Source organism: Eulemur rufifrons, chromosome 16 (genome assembly GCF_041146395.1).
Source record: "Eulemur rufifrons isolate Redbay chromosome 16, OSU_ERuf_1, whole genome shotgun sequence".
Lineage (NCBI taxonomy): Eukaryota > Metazoa > Chordata > Mammalia > Primates > Lemuridae > Eulemur > Eulemur rufifrons.
The window spans coordinates 94,019,161-94,038,810 of NC_090998.1; the positions used below are offsets into that span (position 1 = coordinate 94,019,161).

At 63.8% G+C, this 19,650-nt stretch overlaps 1 protein-coding gene across 5 annotated transcripts in view; it reads left to right on the plus strand.

Moving 5' to 3' along the window:
* GRAMD4 (GRAM domain containing 4) overlaps nt 1–17,997 on the plus strand; it is a 77,277-nt gene extending 59,280 nt beyond the window's left edge. For 4 of the 5 annotated variants that reach the window (XM_069491700.1, XM_069491701.1, XM_069491698.1 and 1 more), the window contains exons 5-18: nt 236–297; nt 2,606–2,738; nt 3,317–3,342; nt 3,888–3,979; nt 5,422–5,513; nt 6,418–6,466; nt 7,528–7,599; nt 7,872–7,915; nt 7,986–8,095; nt 11,262–11,416; nt 12,941–13,085; nt 13,231–13,324; nt 13,976–14,060; nt 15,140–15,676. In XM_069491700.1, coding sequence (XP_069347801.1) covers nt 236–297; nt 2,606–2,738; nt 3,317–3,342; nt 3,888–3,979; nt 5,422–5,513; nt 6,418–6,466; nt 7,528–7,599; nt 7,872–7,915; nt 7,986–8,095; nt 11,262–11,416; nt 12,941–13,085; nt 13,231–13,324; nt 13,976–14,060; nt 15,140–15,319 — 1,339 coding nt within the window. In that variant the 3' untranslated portion in view covers nt 15,320–15,676. Of the gene's footprint in view, nt 1–235; nt 298–2,605; nt 2,739–3,316; nt 3,343–3,887; nt 3,980–5,421; nt 5,514–6,417; nt 6,467–7,527; nt 7,600–7,871; nt 7,916–7,985; nt 8,096–11,261; nt 11,417–12,940; nt 13,086–13,230; nt 13,325–13,975; nt 14,061–15,139 lie in introns of all 5 variants that reach the window. The other variant, XM_069491699.1, reaches the window with a different exon arrangement.
* The last annotated feature ends 1,653 nt before the right edge of the window (nt 17,998–19,650 follow it).

Here is a 19,650-nt window from a genome sequence, read left to right on the forward strand (position 1 = left end):
GAGACTTTATTTGGTTCCTAAAAGACAACACACGTGCCTGTTAGGAACACGGCTCTGTGCTTGCCCAGCTACCGTCACGACTGCCATTCCAGCAGTTTGGGGGTCCCAGGGAGCACCCCGCTCACCCCACCCTCCATGTGCAGTACGAGCCGTGTGAGCCCCAGAGCTGTGCACGGCCACTGTGCCCCGTGTTTTGAACTAATGGACACCTTGCCTCTTCTCCCTGCTCTTTTAGAACCGAGGAGCAGACGGCTCAGCCGCCGCCGAAGGGGCAGACCCAGGCCGCCAACGGAGCAGGTAGGCCCCAGTGGGCGGGCAGCGGTGCTGGTTCTGTTCCTGGGTGCCCACTGGCACCCGGGAGTCTCCTCCCGTCAGAACGGGGTTCCTGTCTCTCGCGGGGAGCTGGTGAGTCATCGTAGCAAACTCAGTCATCAACCAAACCCTGATTATACTTTCTCATGGAAATACGACCTGCTGTTTTGGCATTGCCCACGGAACAGCGGTGTGGGGGCCACGCTGGTCCCTCCGCCATTGACCTGGCGGCCTGCTGTCCGGCTGACCATCCCGACGACAGGATGGAACCAGCAGTGGGGACACCCCGGGGTCAGGAGACAGAGCCCTTTTCTCTCTTCTCCTTGTCTTCCCACGCCTTGGCCCCTTTTTTCTCTTACTCCACACTGTACTTTCTAGAATTGTCATTCAGAGGATTGATGACGGAGGGGACTGGATTTTCCATTCAGCTCTTGTGGGCTTGGCCTGTGCACCCCAGGCAGCGCCTGTTCCTGCAGGGTGACCACGTGCAAGGACCTTCCTGCTGGTGCCAGTGGGGCCCAGAGATACAAGCCAGAGGCTCATTGGTCTCAGCCCTGCCCCGTAGAAAGATGAGAAAACTGACGTCCCAGCAGGGAAGACCTCTCCCAGGGCACCTGCTGGGTAGAGGCCCAGCGTGGCCCAGAGCCGGGCCCTGTCTGGGTCCTCGCTGAGCTTGTCTGCCAGAGGGGAAATGGTGTACGCCCCTTCCCCAGGGACCCGGGTGCTGGACCACGTGCAAGGTGGAGCTGCGTCCCCTGCGTCGTGGCCTCCTCGGGCCCTCAAAGCCCTCGGCCTGTGCACCTGGGCCACCGAGCCGGGAGCAGCGCAAGAGACCCCTAGGCTCCTGCCCCCCAGTGATCATCGAGGGTCAGAAGTGTGGGTGGGAAAGACCCCGGCTCCCCAGTGCCTGTGGCCTTGGCCCCCTGCTGAGGCCTGTCCTCGCCCTGCCTGCTGTGGTCAGGCAGGTGTGCAGGCTCTGTGTGGGGGGAGCGTGGTGGGGGAGGCGCTGGCTTCCAGGGTGGCCCTGCGGACCCTCCAGGAGGGGGAGGAGGCGGGGGTGGGGACAGACCTGGTGCGCACCTTGCACAGGTGAAATGGAGGCCCGGCAGGGGGCAGCAGTCAGTCCCAGTGATGGGGTCAGTCACGCAAAGGTGCCAGGGATACAGGGAGAAAGCCACACGAGGGTTCTCCATTTCCTCCAGGGAATTAGCCCCGAGGGGGCCTGGCCGAGAGATCCGCCCGGCCCTGGTTACTGAGCAGGGCCCGGGGTGGGCTGCAGCACAAGGGGAAGCCCACGCTCTCCGGGCAGCTGGCACCGTTCCCTGCACCTGCGGGTCAGCGCACCACAGCCCCCGTCTGGTTTTGCATTTTAAATGGCTGAAAAAATCAAAAGACTATTTGGGCGACATGTGAACATTATGTAAATCTGATATTTCAACATCCATAAATAAAGTTCCATAGAAACCAGCCAGGCCCATCCGTGTGTGGCTGTCTCCGCCACGGGGACAGGTTTGCTGTCGCCGCCTGGACTGTCACCGCAAAAACCCTGCCAGGCGCCAGCTGGGGTGCAGGAACCTGCCCGCCCCGTCCTCCCTGAGAGCTCCTCGCTCTGCCCTGCCGGGGGTCTCGGGGTGCACACACCTCGGCGCCCCTTGGCCTGTGGCCCTCAGGCTTCTGCCCCGAGCCCGCAGCGCGGGGTTGTTGGTGGCACCTGCCCGCCTTTCACGCGAGCCTCAATCACGGAGGGACAGCGCCCCCTGCAGGCGGCCCCACAGCCGGCTTTCGGAAGGGACAGACGTGTCCGTGCCAGGGAGTCCTCCTGGCTTCCCGTGGTGTGGGCTGCTCTCCACAGGCTCAGCCTTGGTGACCAGTGTCAGTCACCGGCACTAAGCCACGATAGCTCACCCAGGCCAGCCACTGCCCTGGTCGGGCCCCGTCCCTCCCAGGACACCCCCCCATTTGCTGGTCCTCAGACTCTGCAGGGCCGGGGGTGACGAGCCCACCGAGACAAGCCAGAGGTGGAAAGGGAGGTTGACACAGACCCCTGAGGTGGCCTGGACAGCCGGGCGTGCCTAGAACACGGGGTCAGGGTGAGAGAGGCTATCCCCATGCAGCGGTGGGTTTTGCAGCCGGGCGGCTCTGGTCTGCGATTGCTGTTCACACCTCGTGCCTGTGGAGAGCTGAGCCCTCAGAGTCCCCTCTGGCGTGGACCCCTTCGCTTCCCGGCTCCGTGGGGAGGCCCCTGCCCCTGCAGGTGTTTCCTGTGCCCCTCACTGGGCCTCTGCTCCCGCAGACCGCCGGAGCCAGGGGCTGTCCTCCCGCGCCCAGAAGTGGTTCTACGAGAAGTTTGGGGTGTACGTGGAGGACTTCCGCTTCCAGCCCGAGGAGAGCACCGTGGAGGCGGAGGAGCCCCTCAGCGCCCGCAGGTAGGGGCCCCACACCCAGCCTGGGGGTGGCCGTGCCGGGCTGTCCTCGTGCTGAGGCTCCAGCAGGCAGGCCGTGTCTGTCACCATGGGTCGACGCTGTCTCCCTGTGCCCTTCCTCTGGGGGTTGCAGCTGGCAGGGCCGAGAGGCCGGCGTGAGGCAGCCCAGAGCCCTGTCACGTCCACCCTGGTCTCACTCGTGGTTCGTGACCAGTGTCCTGTGGGGGCGGTGGGTTCAGTCGGGGGCAAGTGCCTGGCACCCTGGAGCCTTCCCTCCATCGGTGGTTCATGTGTCCAATCTGCAGATATTGGCCCCGCTCGCCAGGCACCAGGGGAGCCGGGGGAGCCTGCACAGCAAGGCCCTGGGGACTGGTGTGGGCAGGAGATGCGGGGACGGCTCTGTTGGGAGTCACCCGCGTCTCTCAGGGAGTTGGCAGCAAGAGCCACCCTGGTGCGTGGTGCTGCTCGAGTCGCCGCACATGCCCCAGGCACTCGGGGCATCTTCCCAGGAGCCAGCAGGGCGTGGGCGGCGGGGACGCAGAGCCCGCGGCGCACTAACGCTGGCTCCTCTCCCCTCCCAGGTTGACTGAGAACATGAGGCGCCTCAGTGAGTACCCGCGTACCTGCGTACCCCGTGCCACTGCCACATGGAGCCACCAGGGGAGGGCTGCAGGGCGGGGACCTGGGGCCGTGAGCTGACCCGAGCTTCTCCCAGACGGACGTTGTTAAGAGACTCCTGCCCCGGCCCTGGGGAGGAGGCTCGTGTTGGAAGTCTGGCCGAGGCCCACCCGCTTTTGGGGCCAAGATGGGGGAGCCCCCTGGGGCGGGAACAGAGTTTTCCCCCATGGCCTGGAGCCCTAGAGTTTGCGATGAAAACTGACGCTTTTCTCAGATGCTCCCAGCCCCAGGGAGTGTGAGCGGGGCTCCTCCCTTGCGTTTGCCTGTCCCCTCTCTCCTGTCACTGCTGTGGGGAGGGGCAGGTGGCATTTTCCCACAGGGACAGCAGACTGCCTCAGGGGAGCGCTGGCCTGGGGTCACCAGGAGCCCGCATTGGCCCAGGTTTTGCGTGGCCGGGGAGGCCAGCCTGACCCTGTGCGCGGGCGCGAGGAGGCGGGCGCTGGGGCTGACCGCGGCTGTCTGCTCTGTCTGCAGAGCGTGGTGCCAAGCCTGTCACCAACTTCGTGAAGAACCTCTCTGCCTTATCTGACTGGTACTCCGTCTACACGTCGGCCATCGCCTTCACCGTGAGTGGCTCCTTGCAGGGTGGGCGGGTGACGGCCCCCAACCCCGGGCAACACTTCCTTGAGCCCTGGGGGCGCACCCAGCCTCAGGTTCCTCATCTGTAAAGTGGGTGCGCTGATGCTGACCCCCAGCCACGGGGGCGCTCTGAGGATCAGAGACGTTGGGCTGGGCCCAGGGCGGGCAGCAGGGTTCCCTAGACAGGGCGTGGTGGCCACTGTGTGGCACAGGTGGGCCCTTGCTGCAGCACCCTCAGGCCAGGGCCTCCTGATGTGGTTGTCACCCGGTGCTGGGCCCGGGAGGCTCCAGACAAGGGCATGATGGGTGGGGCACCCAGCCCGGCCTCTGTGAGCCACGACTGCTGTGGAGGAATAGGACTGCAGGGCTGGCATCCCAGGGGCTTCTGGGAGAACAGGCCCCGCTGCCCTGCCCAGAATCGCCCCCTCAGCCACGCACAGGAAGACCCTCCGCCCATTTCTCAGGAGTGGAGACCGTGACCCCAGGGGTGCAGGGGCTGTGCCTCCTATGTGAGGATGCAGGCTGCCCACGTGCCTGCCGCGGCCGCAAGGCCAGTGCAGGCGGCCACAGCCCCCGGAACCCTCCAAAGCTCCCAAAGGCAGCACAGTCCTGTTGAGGGGGCCCCACCTCTCAGGACCCTTCTTGGCTGAAGCATCTTTCTGGAGGTCCCCAGCTGGCTTCAGCATGGAGGGGTCCTGAGGACCAGCCTCGCCCCGGCCCTGGGTCAGGCCATCTGGGCACATCTCGGAAGCCCACGGCTGGTGCCTGCCCCGGGGACTCTGGCCCACCTGGGAGATGAAGGTTGCTGGGGGGCAGCTCCATCTCGGCCCCGGGGGTCCCCTTCTCCCACCACCCTTCACAGACGCTTTGCACCGCAAGGCCTTTGCTGCCTAGGGTCCGGGATACCTGCGTATCATGTCTCTTACGGGGTCAGAGGGTGGCTGAGGGTGGATTCCATTCCCAGCCGCCTCAGGGCCTCTGTTCTGTGTCTGCAGCTTTGTGTGGGGCACAGGGGGCCCCAGGTGACGGTAGCCCTGGCGGCAGCATCCTGGCTGTGCTCAGCCCACGGTTGGCTGCTCCACTCAGGTGTGCTGAGTCCTAATGATGCCCGAGTCCGGCACATGGAGCCACACCTGGGGGCCGTGACGGGCGGGGCAGCTCTTTCTCTGGCTCCCTCTGTTGGGCAGCTGTTCCTCAGGACCCTCCCTCCCCGCCCACGCAGGGCAGCTTCTCTCTCCGTGGGCAGCTGTCAGCTGGGAAGCAGCCCTTCCTCCTGCTTCCCTTCACACGTGCCCCCTTCCCTGGGTGTCTGGGGAGCCCCTGGGGCCAGGTCTCCCTGCCGGGCGCTGCTGGTTGGGGGCAGGTGGGAGGGATGGGCTCATCCTGACCCAACCGTCACGTCACCTGACTGCCCCCCTCTGCACCGCAGGTGTACATGAATGCCGTGTGGCACGGCTGGGCCATCCCCTTGTTCCTGTTTCTAGCAATTCTGCGGTTGTCCCTCAATTACCTCATCGCCAGGTAGGTGAGCTGGTTTGACGCGTGGCCGCTTTATCCCACCGTGTGCAGGGCTGTGCTGTGTCCCTGCGTCACACACGACCGTGACACCAGACAGGGGTGTGGTGCACTGGTGTTTGGAGGGTGATCCTCTGACAGGCTCCAGAGACCCCCGGGCAGGAACTTCTCCCCAAACCTCAGCGTGGGGGTGGCTGAAGCCACAAGGGCTCAGTGCCGTGTGAGGTCCCTGCTGGTGGCTGTCCCAAGATGGACAGGCCGGGACTCAGGCTAAGGGGGTGAGCAGTCTGCAGTTGGCACCGCTGCCTGAGGGGCGCGTTGCACCCGCACAGGGCACCAGCTGGCCCTGTGTCACTCCTTGCACCCCCACTGAGCACCCCCTCCCTGTGGAGGCCGAGGGGCCCTGGGAGGCCCCCAGCCCGGGGCTGGGGAGAGCAGCCCGGATTCCCACTTGCTCTCGGCCCTTCCCAAGTTTGCACTGATTCGCTGATTTTTCTAGGTGACTTTCTGTGCCTGCTCACATTGGCCCATTTGGAAATGGTTTTGTAGAAAACGTTTAAACTCTTGCAGGGGTCACAGCACCCGAGTTGAGCAGGACTAGCTGGCACCTGCCGTTTCGGTTGAAGGCTTCTCCCCTCCACGCCTCTGGCTGCTTTTAAATGTGTCCCCTCCCCTCAGGACAGCCCCGGGGGGTGGGGGCGGTAAGGGTGACAGGAGTCATCCACTGCTGGGGAGCGGCCCTGGTGGTCCCGGGGTGGACTGGCGGGGTTTCTGGAGCCCCCTACCCCATCTGGCCGGCAGAGCTGCTTCAAGCCTGCTGGGCGGGCAGGGCCGGTGACTCGATGCCACCCCTGGGCACGCTGCTTGTGGGGGACGCAGTTTCAGGGTGTGTTTGCTTCCTGTCTGCTAGGGGCTGGAGGATTCAGTGGAGCATCGTGCCAGAGGTGTCTGAAGCTGTGGTAAGTCCTGGGAGGGCCGAGGGTCTCATCCGCCTGTCTCCGCCAGGTCAGGCTCAGAACCCATGTGTGCTGCGTGGGGGGCGGGGCCCGGCGGGGAGGCCCCCAGATGAGGCTGTGTGGTCACCCTCTGGGAGCCCCCTGGAAAGAAGAGGTTGGGGAAGAAAATGCAGCCAGCCCAGCCCCAAGCCCCGGGAGGCCGAGCACCCTGCCCTGCCCTTGCTGGGGCTCCCAGCTAGGATGGGATGTGGTGGGAATGGAGGATGGTGAGGGGACCCTGCAGCCCCCACAGCCTCCCTGGGTAGGGTGGGGACCAGTGGGCTGGATGAGTAGATGTGGTCCCACCTGGGACTCTAGAGTCCCCTTCTGGCCCACTGCCTCGTTTTGTGAATAAAGTTTTATTGGCACACAGCCACACTCATTCATTTACTCACTGCTACGGCTGTGTCTGCGCTACAGTTGAGTAGCTGTGACAGACCACATGGCCCGAGAAGCCCTCTGACCCTTTACAGAAATTTGTTCTAGAAGGAGACTCCCTCCCATGGGGCAGGACCACCAGGTGTGGGCAGAGGGAGGCCACGGTTCCTCCACGTCCTTGTTGGACACCAAGCACCTGCCTTGTCGTGGGGCACACAGTGGTGGGGGTGGTGGCCTGGGGGAGACAGGCCTGTGCCTGCCTGGCCCTAGAACTCGGGAGGTTCTTAATGAATGGGAGACGTGTGGACTCGGACAAGCAGGACAAGGCTGGTGTCCCTGCCTGTAGGTGAGGGAGTGGGGTGGGTGGTCTCACATGCACCTGTGCAGGTGAGCTGCGTGAGTCGGAGCCTCGGCCCAGCCACTGCGGGACGGCTCTGCCCGCCCCTCCTCGGGTGCCAGGGTGAGATTTCACCATCAGCCCAGAAGGGCGCCTGGGTCCCCAGGGGACGTCCCATCCTCACTGACTGTGTAGGGATAGCAGAGTGACCCACAGGTGCCGGGGGCTGGGAAGCCTTCATGCTGTTTTGTCAGTAATTTTCTGAACTGTTAAATTTCAGTGGAAAATTCTCTTTCCCCTTTGACTGAAGGAACCTCCCAAGGAGGACCTGACCGTGTCCGAGAAGTTCCAGCTGGTGCTGGACGTCGCCCAGAAAGCCCAGGTACTGCCACCGGCCCCCGGCGCAGCCTCTGTGGATGGTGGGCGGGGCCCTGGGTAGAGGAGCCCCCAGGCTGGAGGCAGGACTGGACCCAGGTCCCCTCCGCTCCAGGCCAGGCCCCCCCCCCCCCCCCGCAGGCCTGGGAGCGGCTGCACAGGACCGTGGGCTGTGGGGGGCTGTGCGGCTGCGTGTCCGTGGCTTGCCTGAACCCGGGTGTCTGGGGCTCTTGGTGTGACCGCGGGGTCTGTTGCGATTGAGGTTTCTTCTTCGAGCAGAACCTGTTTGGCAAGATGGCCGACATCCTGGAAAAGATCAAGAAGTAAGTCTCAAGCCCCCACCCGGCGGCGCGGTGCGCCCGGCCCTGCCTGAGCCTGCCGTCTCCCTTCCAGCTTGTTCATGTGGGTGCAGCCGGAGATCACGCAGAAGCTGTACGTGGCGCTCTGGGCCGCCTTCCTGGCCTCCTGCTTCTTCCCCTACCGCCTGGTGGGGCTCGCCGTGGGTAAGGCGCTATCTGGCCCCAGGGGCCTGCAGCAGCGGGGACGGGAGGGGACGGAGGCTGCTGCGTCCCAGCAGGGTCCACGGAGGTCCTTCCTCTGCTTTTTGTCAGAATGTTTGGATTCGGGAGAAAGGGAGCCATGCAAGATCCACGGACACAACGATCATTTCTGAAACTGGGCATGCCCTCTGCTTCTAAGGCCCCCCTAGTTTCTTGGCCAGTGGAAGGAGCAGGTGAACCCCAGACCGAGTCTGCCAGGTCCTAGGGCCATCAGGGAGTCAGTCACCTTGGGGTGGGACGCCTCTCTGGGCGCCTGTGGGCTGGGGTGACAGTTGGGGGAGCCTGAGTCTGGTTTGAGGCGCAGGGAGACTGGTCGTAGCCGACAAGTTTGGTGACATGGCGTGAGGCCATGGGTCACGTCCACCCGAAATGCTCGTTCTGGAGTTGGTGTCAGCAGGGAGAGGGAGCTGCCGTGAGGCCCGGGTTGTGTGGGACGCCGGTGTGGTGTGTGGCACCCCCTTACCACGGGAGGCGGCTTGCCCGCTTCCCGCCCTTCTCTCTTCCTTTCCTTCCCTCGACAACGACAATCCGACAATCCGGTGTCTGATGTGGGCCGGGCACCGGCCTCAGGAGCAAGGCCTGTGCTCGTGGGGCCAGTGGGAATCGTGTGAGCCCAGACAGGCCGGTTTGTGCGAGTTAGGGAAGGGTGGAGGGAGAGCTCCACACGGGATCCTGGGGGTCACACCTCGTCCCCCCACGTTCCCAGATGCCAGGAAGCTCCGCCTGGCGTGTGCTTAGGAGCGTTACAGAGACTGCTGGCGTGAGAGAGAGACGCTCCCCTGCCCTTTCCCCAAATCCCTTCACCACGAGGAGAGGAAAGTCCCTCAGGGACATGGTGGGGCTGAGTTCTGGCAGCAGCAGCTCTCGGCAGCCCCTTGTCGCCCCTCAGGTGCCATGGCCGGTGTGGGGAGGAGGCAGATTTGACCAGGGCTTTGGTTTTGAAACCCAGATCCTTACCCCACAAACGCCCTTGGGCCCTGCTGGCCAGCACCAGGACTCTGGGAGCCTGAGCGTGGAGGGGACCCCCAAGACCTCCAGTCAGGCCTCTGAAGAGGGGCATGGCTCAGGAGGCCTAGCAGCACCTGAGGCCTGGGCTGCCCTCTGCCCTGAGCCCAGGGGGTGGGCACCTGGGGCTTGGTGTCCTAGATCTGTCCTGCCGTCCTCTTTTGTGGCAGCCAGTGTGGCTTGGTCCTTGCGACCTCACCAAGATCACCACCACCACTGGGTGGAGCTTACGGACGCTGCCAGCTGTGGGTCAAGGTCGTCATCCTGGTTCTCCACCGCCTGTCCGCCCTCCCACGGTGCCGGCGGGAGACCTGAGCGTGGGCGCGAGGATGGCCCCGGCTGGGATTCGAAGGCCCTTGGGCTGAGCTGTCCCTCTGGCCGGGCTGGAGGAGGCCTGGGAGCTCCGTCTAGTCGACCAAGCTGGTGTCCCACCTGCGCCCCTCCCTGCCTGAGCACATTTCCAGAGTTAAAAAGTTGGGACTTGGGGTCAGAAACTCTGACTTGGTTTATGAGTTTATGTGAAAATGTTTTATAAAGACAAAAAACAAAGCAAAGCAAAGGCACAGCTTTATCCAGTTCCCTTTATAGAAAAGTGCAGATATTGCGTGGAACTCAGTCTGCAGGAAGGGGCTTTTGCACGTGGTCTGGTCTGTCTGGCCGGGCACCATGGGCAGCACAGCAGCCCCCAGCGCTGGGAGGGGCCCAGCAGTTCTAGCTGCTCGGAGGGACACGGTTCCCTGGCTTGAGGAGGTGTGCGTGGGCGGCATCCGGCCTCTGGTCCCTGTGCTGTTGCTGTGTGTGGCCCTGGGTGCAGGCTAGTGTGCCCGCTTCTCCGCACTCTAGTTCTGGGTGTGCTCGTGTGCCCGATTCTCCGCACTCTAGTTCTGGGTGTGCTCGGCTGGGCAGGTAGCCCACAGCTGCTGAGCCAGCCAGGGGTGGGGAGGCCTCATGGGGGCCACGGCCACAGGCGTGGGGCAGCACCAGGTGAGGGGTCAGGTGGGAGTGGACTTGGGGAGGGCCTTGGATTCTGTGTCAGGTGTGGGGAGTTTGAGCAAAGGAGGGACATTTCTGACGTGTTTTAAGTGGGTCAGGAATAGTCCTGGGCCAGGGCAGAGTTGGGGAGAAGTAAGGAGGCATTGGGGAGACCAGCAGGACTGGGTTGGGTGGGGGAGGGTGTGGCCTGGGCAGGAGTAGGTGTGGCCTGGGCAGGAGAGAAGGTGTCCTGGATAGGGGTAGGTGTGGCCTAGTCTAGAGCTTGTGTCCTGGTAGGAGGTGTGGCCTGGGAGGAGTGGGTGTGGCCTGGTGGGAGTAGGTGGGGCCTAGTCTAGAAGGTCTGGCCTGGTGGGAGTGTGTGGAGCCTAGTCTAGAGGGTGTGGCCTGGTGGGAGTGGGTGGGGCCTAGTCTAGAGGATGTGGCCTGATGGGAGTGGATGGGGCCTAGTCTAGAGGATGTGGCCTGATGGGAGTGGGTGGGGCCTAGTCTAGAGGGTGTGGCCTGGTGGGAGTGGGTGGGGCCTATCTATAGGGTGTGGCCTGGTAGGAGTGGGTGGGGCTTAGTCTATAGGGTGGGGCCTGATGGGAGTGGGTGGGGCCTAGTCTGTAGGGTGGGGCCTGATGGGAGTGGGTGGGGCACTGGCAGTGGGGCCGGGGGCCCTGGGGTATCTGACCTATTTGGAAGGCAGATCCACTGACTGGCAGGTGGATGGGAGGGGGGTGAGGGAGGGAGTTGGGGATGCTGAGGGTGTTCTCTAAACCGCTGGGTAGGTGATGGTGCCCTTTGGTGCCACAGGGAAGGTGACGTGGGGCACAGGGGAGGGGCGTGTTAATGACTCTGGGGTGGAAAGCGTGTGGAGCTCAGGGAGCAGTCTGGCCACTGGTCTGGAAGTGCGGGGCACGGCCTTCGCCCGGTGTGAACCAGGAGGCTGGGCAGGGATGAGGGGCGAGGCCGAGCTGAGGTCTGACTCACGTCCAGGAGAGCCTGGGCTGGGCTGGGCTTGGGCAGGGTGCAGATCTGGGAGGCAGAAGGTGCTGGAACCGTCATCCCAGATAGACACACAAAATTGCCACGTTCTGGGTTAGACAGCACTCTGTCTCCCCTACCCCAGGACTCTATGCCGGCATCAAGTTTTTCCTCATCGATTTCATCTTTAAACGCTGCCCGAGACTGCGAGCCAAGTACGACACGCCCTACATCATCTGGAAGAGCCTCCCCACAGACCCCCAGCTCAAGGAGCGCTCCAGCGCCGCCGTGTCACGCAGGGTGAGTCCCCGTCCTGCCACTGGGGAGCACATGAGGGGCCCACGGAGCCGGTCGGTCCCAGGCCCAGTTCTCCGTTCACCTTCAGCCCATTTGGAAGCTGACCGTGTCAGGGCGTATGGGGCTCTGGGAGCACTGTGAGGTTCTTCCCTGCCACCTCTTTTTGGAGGCCCAACTGTCCCTTCACGCACCTACTAGGGACCAGCCACCCCCTCAAGCCCAGGGCAACATTTGAGAGCTGGGCTGGGGCCCCCACGGCCTAAGAGCCCCTCGAGGTGCTTCTTCAGAGGCTTGCTGGGAGCAGGGTCCCACCGAGCCAGGCTGAGGGTGGGCCAGGTATGGGGTGCTGAGAGCCAGGGGCCTGGGAGTGACCACTCCGTGGTGGGTGCCTGGGCCCTGCCGACCCTGCCCGTCAGGCTCAGGCATCAAGACCAAGCAGCACCTGGGAAGGGCCCGCGCTGGGCTCACAGGCTGGTACTGGGCCACATTCATTTATGGTGACAGGCCCTACGGGGTCAGGCACAGTGTCCTAAGGCAGGACACAGGTGCTCTCCTCAGGGCCTCTCAGACCATCGGGGAGGTTCTGGGCCAAGCAGGGCTTCCAGGAGGTTTAGGAGGGCTCCCTGGAGGAGGTGTGGTTGGCACACGGTCCCACGTGTGTCTGCTGGGGAGAGGGTGTGCCAGTGTCCTGCTGATGCTCTGTAGATGTGGGTCATGCTCGCAGGTCCCTGGATGACAAAGCTTTTTGGGACCCTGAGCTGAGCCACAGGACAGCCCAGCCAGGCACAGAGCAGCCTGCACTCGGGGAGCCAGGCTGAGGGGCCCTACCCGGGCACGGAGGCAGCGTGCGGGGAGACGGCCCGGCTTGGCCCCCGGGCAGCTGGGATGGGGTTTCTGGGCAGCAGGGCTGCTTAGCGCTGGCCCCGTAGCAGAGAGTGGGGGGCGGCAAGGACGTGGGGTGTGGCGTCCCGAGGTGGGGGCTTCCCGCGGGCTCACAGCCCTGCTCAACTCGGGGTGTTGGTGACCTTGTGTCACTCAGACCGCAATCCCGGTCACACGCGTGTCTGTTGTCTCCTTTCTGGCCAGCTGTCAGGGCACGACAAGGTACAGTGTCTGTGTGGAAGGACCCTTGGGCTGCTGTGACCGTTGCCGTGTTGTGACTGATTTTCTCACGTTGCCTTCCGTGGCCTGTCCCACGGCCAGTTTTGATTCCTGACGTGTCGATTTTAGCTGTCTCTGTGCAGACCACACGTGGGCAGCAGGGTCCTGGGCCTGCCGTGCTGGGGTGCGGCTCGGCCATGGCGTCTGGGGTGGGACCGTGGGGGTGTTGCTGGGGTCTCCCCGCCATGGCAGGAGGTGGAGCAGAGGTGGCGCTGGCTGGGACGGGGCACTCCGCCCGCATCGGACTGCCGCTGGCAAGAGGGTGTGCGTGCCTGTCAGGGCTTGAGTGGCAGCTGGCGCGGGCAGCGAGCCCCGGGGGTGCCCCACGCGCTGGCGGGGCCTGACCGGACGCTGTGCCGTCGGCAGCTGCAGACAACCTCGTCGCGGAGCTGCGTGTCCAGCGCGCCGGCGGGGCTGGGTAAGGAGGAGGACGCCGGGCGCTTCCACAGCACCAAGAAGGGCAACTTCCACGAGATCTTCAACCTCACGGAGAACGAGCGGCCACTGGCGGGTACGTGCGCGACGTTGAGGTGACCTGCCCCTGGGGACAGCCCCGGTGGCCTCACAGGGGCGTTCACGTCCCGCTGCCCGGGGAGGCATCACACCGTGGGACGGTTCCCAGGGGACACGCTCACAGGCGGGTTTTGTCCCGTCAGTGTGTGAGAACGGCTGGCGCTGCTGCCTGATCAACAGGGACCGCAAGATGCCCACGGACTACATCCGCAACGGCGTGCTCTACGTGACGGAGAAGTGAGTGTGGCCTCGGCGCAGCGGCGGCGGGAGGTGCGGGAGCCCCACGCCAGCCCCGGGCTCGGGCTCGGGCAGCCGGGCCGTGAGCAGTTTTCCCAGTGGCCTCCCCGTGGGCTGCAGGCTGCAGGGGACACAGCGGTCCCGCCCGCCAAGAGCCTACCCCGCCCTTGCTGGTGCCCGGCCGGTGGGGATGCTGGGTCTGGTCCGGGAAGCTCCTGTGGCCAAAGCCATGCGGGGGGGTGAGGGACAGTCTCCTGAGGAGGCCACTGTGCAGTGACCCACTGGGACCGAGGCCCCGGGGCCTTGTTGCCTGTTTGGAGCGAGGGCAGCTCTGGGTTTTCTCTACCAGAAGGAGACCGACCTTGCCAGCAACCACACAAGCCCAGGTGTGGGCGGAACCGGCCCGGGGCGGTGTCTGTTCCTGGTGTTGAGGGGCCCTCGGCCGCTGTCCCCCACACCTGCAGCCTCCCCGTCCCCTCTCGCCCGGGAGATTCCGCCCCAGCCTCAGGGGCTCCTGCCTCTCTTGTTGGGAATGAAAGTCTTAGCTGTTTAGGTGCTGCGTTGGGCGGGGAAGGTGTCCCTGTTCGTCCCCACCTGGGGCTGTGGGGCAGCTGCTAGGTTGTGCCTCTGTCTGTCCTCTCCCTCCTCCAGTTACTTGTGCTTCGAAAGCTCCAAATCGGGGTCTTCAAAGAGAAACAAGGTCATCAAACTGATGGACATCACCGACATCCAGAAGGTGGGACTGCGCTGCCATCCCCCATCCCACCGCTGTCCCCTGTCCCACTGTCCCCACCTGCTTTTAGGGTCAGGAAAGCCGAGGGCCCAAAAGTGGTGGTTTCACTGGATATGGCCACGGCCCTGGGGGAGGGGCAGCTGGGGACTTGCACGGGTGCTGCTGCTGCCTCCGACTGGGCTCACCTTCTAGAAGGTCGCCGTGGAAAGCTCCTGCCAGCCCCCACCACTAGCGCATCCACATCCCTGTGGGTCAGCACCTGTCATGGTCCCCATGTGGGACCACGTGAATAAGACGTGCCCAGATCGTGTGTCTTAAAGTGAGGGGGCCTGTGCTCCCCACCCCTCGCATCTGAGACCCCCCAAAGCCAAGGGAGCCCCAGGCTCCTGCTTTCGGTGCAGGTGTTAAGGTGAGAGCGAGACGGTGGCATCTGGTCCGGCATTTCCGTGGCCAGTTTCCCTCGAGTGTCATCACGTGGAATGTGCAGGCGGGCCTGGGCACAGGCGTGTGCGGGGCTGACGGGCACGCCCAGCCAGCGCGGTCAGGCCGCTGCTCCTTCCTGGCATCTCGGGCACAGGCAGGTGCATCTGGGGGGTGGTGTACCCTCCCTCCACGGCATGTCCTATGCACCCAGCCCCGTGGCTGCTGTGGTTCATCCCCGTCCAGAAAAAAGCTGCAGGATCAGCTGACCGGAAGGCACAAGGCCAGGGCCGGAGTCCCCCCGGCCCACCTCTTGGGGTGGGCAGTGCTGACACATGCCCCCCCGTCACGGGCCCTGGCAGCTCTGGGGCCTGGTTCCCACGTGCAGTGTTCTTAGGGACCTGCCCCTCCCGGCCGCCCTCAGGCCAGCTGCTGGCGGTCCTGGGACAGGGTGGGACGGGCCATTTACAGGTCTGGTTGTCAGTCACAGAGTGAGGAGATGCTCCCAGGTCCTTATCCTCTGTGGCTGGGAAGTCCCTGGCCCCGGTGCGTCTTGCTGTCTGCGTGCCTGGGCGAGGAGAATGCCCCAGGCCTGTGGTGGGCTGGCTGCCACCCCGTCCCTGGGAGAGGCCCGTGGTGACAGCCACGTCGTTGTCTTTCAGTACAAGGTCCTGTCTGTCCTCCCAGGCTCAGGCATGGGGATTGCCGTATCGACGCCATCAACCCAGAAAGTAAGTGCCAGGCCGGGAGCCCCCGAGGGGCCAGGGGGGCCCGAGAAGCACCTTCTTTTCCTCCGGGTGGCAGGATCCTCTGCCACGTCCAGTTGGGGTCAGAAATCTTAGCCCTCGGTGGGGCCGCAGAGTTAGGGGCAGATGGGGAGTGAGAGGTGGGGGGTGGACCCAGCTTGGTGACTCAGGGAAGGAGAGGTTGAGCCTCAGCCTGGGGCCCCTGCCTCTTGCCTCAGTTTCTCTCCAGGCTGGGAGCCTGGTCCCTGGGTGGCAGGGAACGTCTGCTCTTCTGCACCCAGACCCCAAGCGGCTGCACGTTAACCTGGCCCCCCGGCTCGGGGTGTCTCGGTCCTGGCGTCAGCCTGGCCACACCGCGTTCACCGACGGCGTTTCCTCCCCGCCAGCCGCTTGTGTTTGGGGCCATGGTGCACAGAGATGAGGCCTTCGAGACCATTTTCAGCCAGTACGTGAAAATCACGTCCGCAGCAGCGTCCGGTGGTGACAGCTAGTATTGACTTTCCCTGGACATTGCTGGAATTTTTTTTTTTTTTAATAATTTGGTAGTGGAAAAAGATTGGACATCCTCATCTTTTGCAATAATTCTCCTCGACCTGTGGTTTTGATTGTGTTGACTCCTGCGTTTCATGGACCATGACGAGCCGGGGGCCCCCGAGGACGGAGGGAGCCCCTGCCCCGGCTGCGGCGATGGACACGGTGGACACGGCGGGCGGAGGAGCCGCGGGGCTGCCGGGAGGAGGCGGTGCCGACCCCTGTTCCCCACCTGGGCCTGCATCGAGAGACCACGCCGGGCACCGAGGGGCTCTCGTGACCCCACCTCCCTGCTCTCCAGAGGCCAGAAGCTTTTCCTCCACCAAAGCCATAGCTGAGGAGCGTTTGCGGTTAGTAAGGTGACAGTGAGGGGTGACTTGGGGGCCCCTTCGCCAGCCACCAAGAAATGGGCCGGTCACTCTTCTGCCTCCTCCAGCAAGCCCCGCCTGCTGGGGTCCCCCACGGAGCGCTGCGGCCGGTGTGGCGTCCCTGGCCCGTGCTGTGCCCACCCTCTTTGGGAGCGCGCGGGCTGATGGGAGGGGCCCCTTCCTGCTCCCTCCAAGCTGGGCGTGTCTGCTGGCACCGTCCTCGCCAGCCCCGTGGTGCCCCGGCCCCACCTGCATGGCCGCCGGCCTGTCTTGGCCTCACACCGGCCAGGAGGTCCTCAGCTGGTGACCTGTGACGGTCCAGAGTGGTAAAAGCACATCTTTTTAGCACTTTGCTCTTTGGGAAGGCCCGGGAGGACATCTGCAAAGGCTTTTGGGGTGCCCCGAGCTTCGCTGGCTCTCAGATGAAAGCCAAGCCCAGCCTGGCTGGCACTTGGCCCCCGGGCTGCTGGCACTGGAGTTGGTGTGGGGAGGGCATGGGCAGGTGCGTCCCAAACGCACGGTGGCCCTCGCTGCAGACGCCCTTCCTGTGTCAGGGAAGCTTGGAGGTTCTCTGCTTTAGGGAGCGACCGGGAGCAGAGCCCAGAGGCTCGGGCCAGCGCGGCCTGTCCCCCCGGCATCTGACGGTATCCCCGCCCCGGGAAGCCCAGGCTTCCCGCGAACTAGGCTGGTGGGGGCCGGAGGGAGCCTCTCGCAGGCCTGGCTTGTTCTGGGCCGTCTGCGTCGGGCTGGGAGTGAGGAGCAAGGCAGCCCGGTGGCCCGGGACAGCCTGCGGCCTCGAAGGACGCAGCCCCCTGGCCCGGGCGCCTCTGGGGCAGGTCGCTCCAGTTCCTTCAGCTTGTCCCGAGTCTTTTGGGTATTGTTGAGATTGTTTTTTGAAGAAACAGAAGATTATATTTTTTACAGAGAGCAAGCTGTTTTTCTTATTTTTATATCATTTTTCAGATGTAATTTTTACCTTTGCTCCGATCCTCATTTGCTGGTTTGGGTGAGAGATCTGGCGGCTCAGTTACCCCCTTCGCAGGGCTGCAGGGTCCCACGCGGGGGCCGGGGGGCGCGGGGAGCCAGGCCGACCGGGGGGTTAAGCACACTTCCCACCCTGACGGTGACGCCCCCGCCGCCCCTGGCTACACGGATGTCAGCGTTGCAGGTCACCGCGCGGCAGCCTTTCCTAGGTGGCGGCAGAGCCCGCTCACCATGGCTGCGGCTCCTGCCTGGACCGGCTCTCTCAGGTGCGTGGGGTGGGGGGAGACAGTGCCCAGGGCAAGGCTGGGTGGGCCCTGACCTGTCCCCAGCAGTGGCTCGGGGTGACACCCGTGGGTGATGGTCATACCTCTCTGGGCCCCTGGCAATGCCCAGCGGTGGGGCCGTGGGGTCAGCTAGTGCCGCTTCTTAGGCGCACTGGGATCCTGTCCCCAGCACAGTGAGGAGGGGTCCCTGCGGCGAGCGGCCCTGCTTGCGCAGAGCGGGTGGGTGGTTTAGTTCGAGTCCCTTTTGAGGAGAAGGGAGATGAAAACTGACCACGAGCTGGGGTGGCCGCCGGGCTCCCGGCCAGGGCCCGGAGTGGCACAGCTGGCGGCGGCAGGTCCCCTGGGGACGGCGCACGCGGACCTGCGGGCCCTGGACTCCCGGCAGGGAGAAGCTGCAGTTTCACTGAATCGTATAAATCTGGGCAGATGTTTAATTTCTATGACTAATCACTGAAGTAGAATGAATGTTAAATTTTTTATGTCTGAAGCCTGAGTCTATTTTCGATCTGTAAATAATCATTACCAGTGTGACTTTTGTTCATAAAAAAAAAGATTGTACTGTATGAAGAATCCATGGGGGGAAAAAAACCCTGTAACATTTTTTTAAGAAAACTTCATTTGTTTAAAGAAGTCTTGTATAAATTATAATTTTTATTTAAATAAACCTAAAATGCTTTGTGCTAAGGCTTGGGGGCTGTCCGCCTTCTTGGCAGGGCCACCTGCCCAGACCCTCCACGCCCCTGGGCCCCGTGGCTGCCGGTGGCAGGGGTTCTAGGTGCCCAGGTGGGGGTGGCAGGGGTTCCAGGCGCCCAGGTGGGGCCGAGGAGAGTCCGCTGGGCCGGGGGCTTCGGCGGGAGCAGGACGCTGGGCCAGGGCTCCAGGGCCTGGGAGCCCAGAGACCTGGCAGCACCTTGGTGCAGGGATGCAGGTCCCGGCCCCCCGTGCCGTGGTGTCCTGCCTGCCTGGGGGTCTGGGCAGAGGGGTCCCCAGCAACATTTGGGGCTTGGCCGGTCCAGACACTGACACAGCACACAGAAGGACACAAGAAACTGCCTGGCTCCTGAGGCCACCGAGTCGAGCACAGACTTGTGCCAGGCACAGCTGACGGTGCGCAGACCCCCCAGGGCCAGCCAGGTCCCATGGGCCCACTCTATGCCAGGACAAGGCCTGGGGACGATGGACATTTGTGTCCTCCATCCATCCATCGGTGCATGGCAGGCACTGTCCTGGGTGCTAGGAAACAGTAGTGACAGGACAGAGGTCCCTGGGAGCCTCAGCCCCATCCCGTGCTGGGACAGCACCCCACAGTCCCCTCACCCACCCACCCCTTCCCTCTTTGCTGCTGGTCCTCCCGTATGCCTGTGGTCCTCCGCCACACTGCCCGAGGCTCAGTCCTGCTGGGACTGTCCACGGCCCACAGGGCCCCGCTGTCGTCCTCCCCTGGCTTCCTGAGCAGGGCGGCTGAGGGCAGCTGGGCCTTGAGGGGCTCTCCCGGGGGTTCCCAGGTGCTCATGCCTCACGTGGCACAGTCGGGCTTAGGGGAGGCCGCCCACCTTCAGCCCACGGCCTCTTCGCTGAGAGAACCTGACGGCCTGACAATTTGCCTGTTTTACGTATATTTCATTATTTAATGTCAGTGAAGAGGCCCACGTGTTACTCCATCACTGTTATAAAAACTACTTTGGTAACTGGGTTCCGGTCTGGTTAGGTTCCTTTGCAACCGTGCGCATGTAATTTATGCATCTTACGACAGCACTCCAAGGGCAGCTTGGTTCCTGGCTCCCGGAGGGGCCGCAGCCCAGGGAAAAGGTCAGGAACCCCAGCGGAGGTGCCCCTGTGGGGCTTGGGGCAGAAGCCATCACTGGCTGCAAATCAGAAGGGTCACCCAGGGTGGGGGAGTCAGGATAGGGGGACAGACCCCAGAGGGAAATGAAATTACCAATAGTGGTTTTGTTCTGGAATCTTCTTTGTCCTCATCATAGGTACCATGTATTTCTCTATGCTATCTAGTGAATGAGTTTGACGAAGGATGAGTAAATAAATGACAGGGGCAGTGTCAGGAGCCAGGGCTGTGGCTCGCACTGTTCTCCGTGTAACTCCCACAGGCCCAGTGGCCGATACGGGGCCATCGGCTGTGCGGGGGACTGGAGCGCGGCACTGGCTGCCGAGGGGAAGTGACCAAAGACGGAATCGCAGACAGAGGGAGCTGCCCAGCCGCTGACATCTCCCCAGGCACCCTGGAACCAGGAAGCCCGGCCCC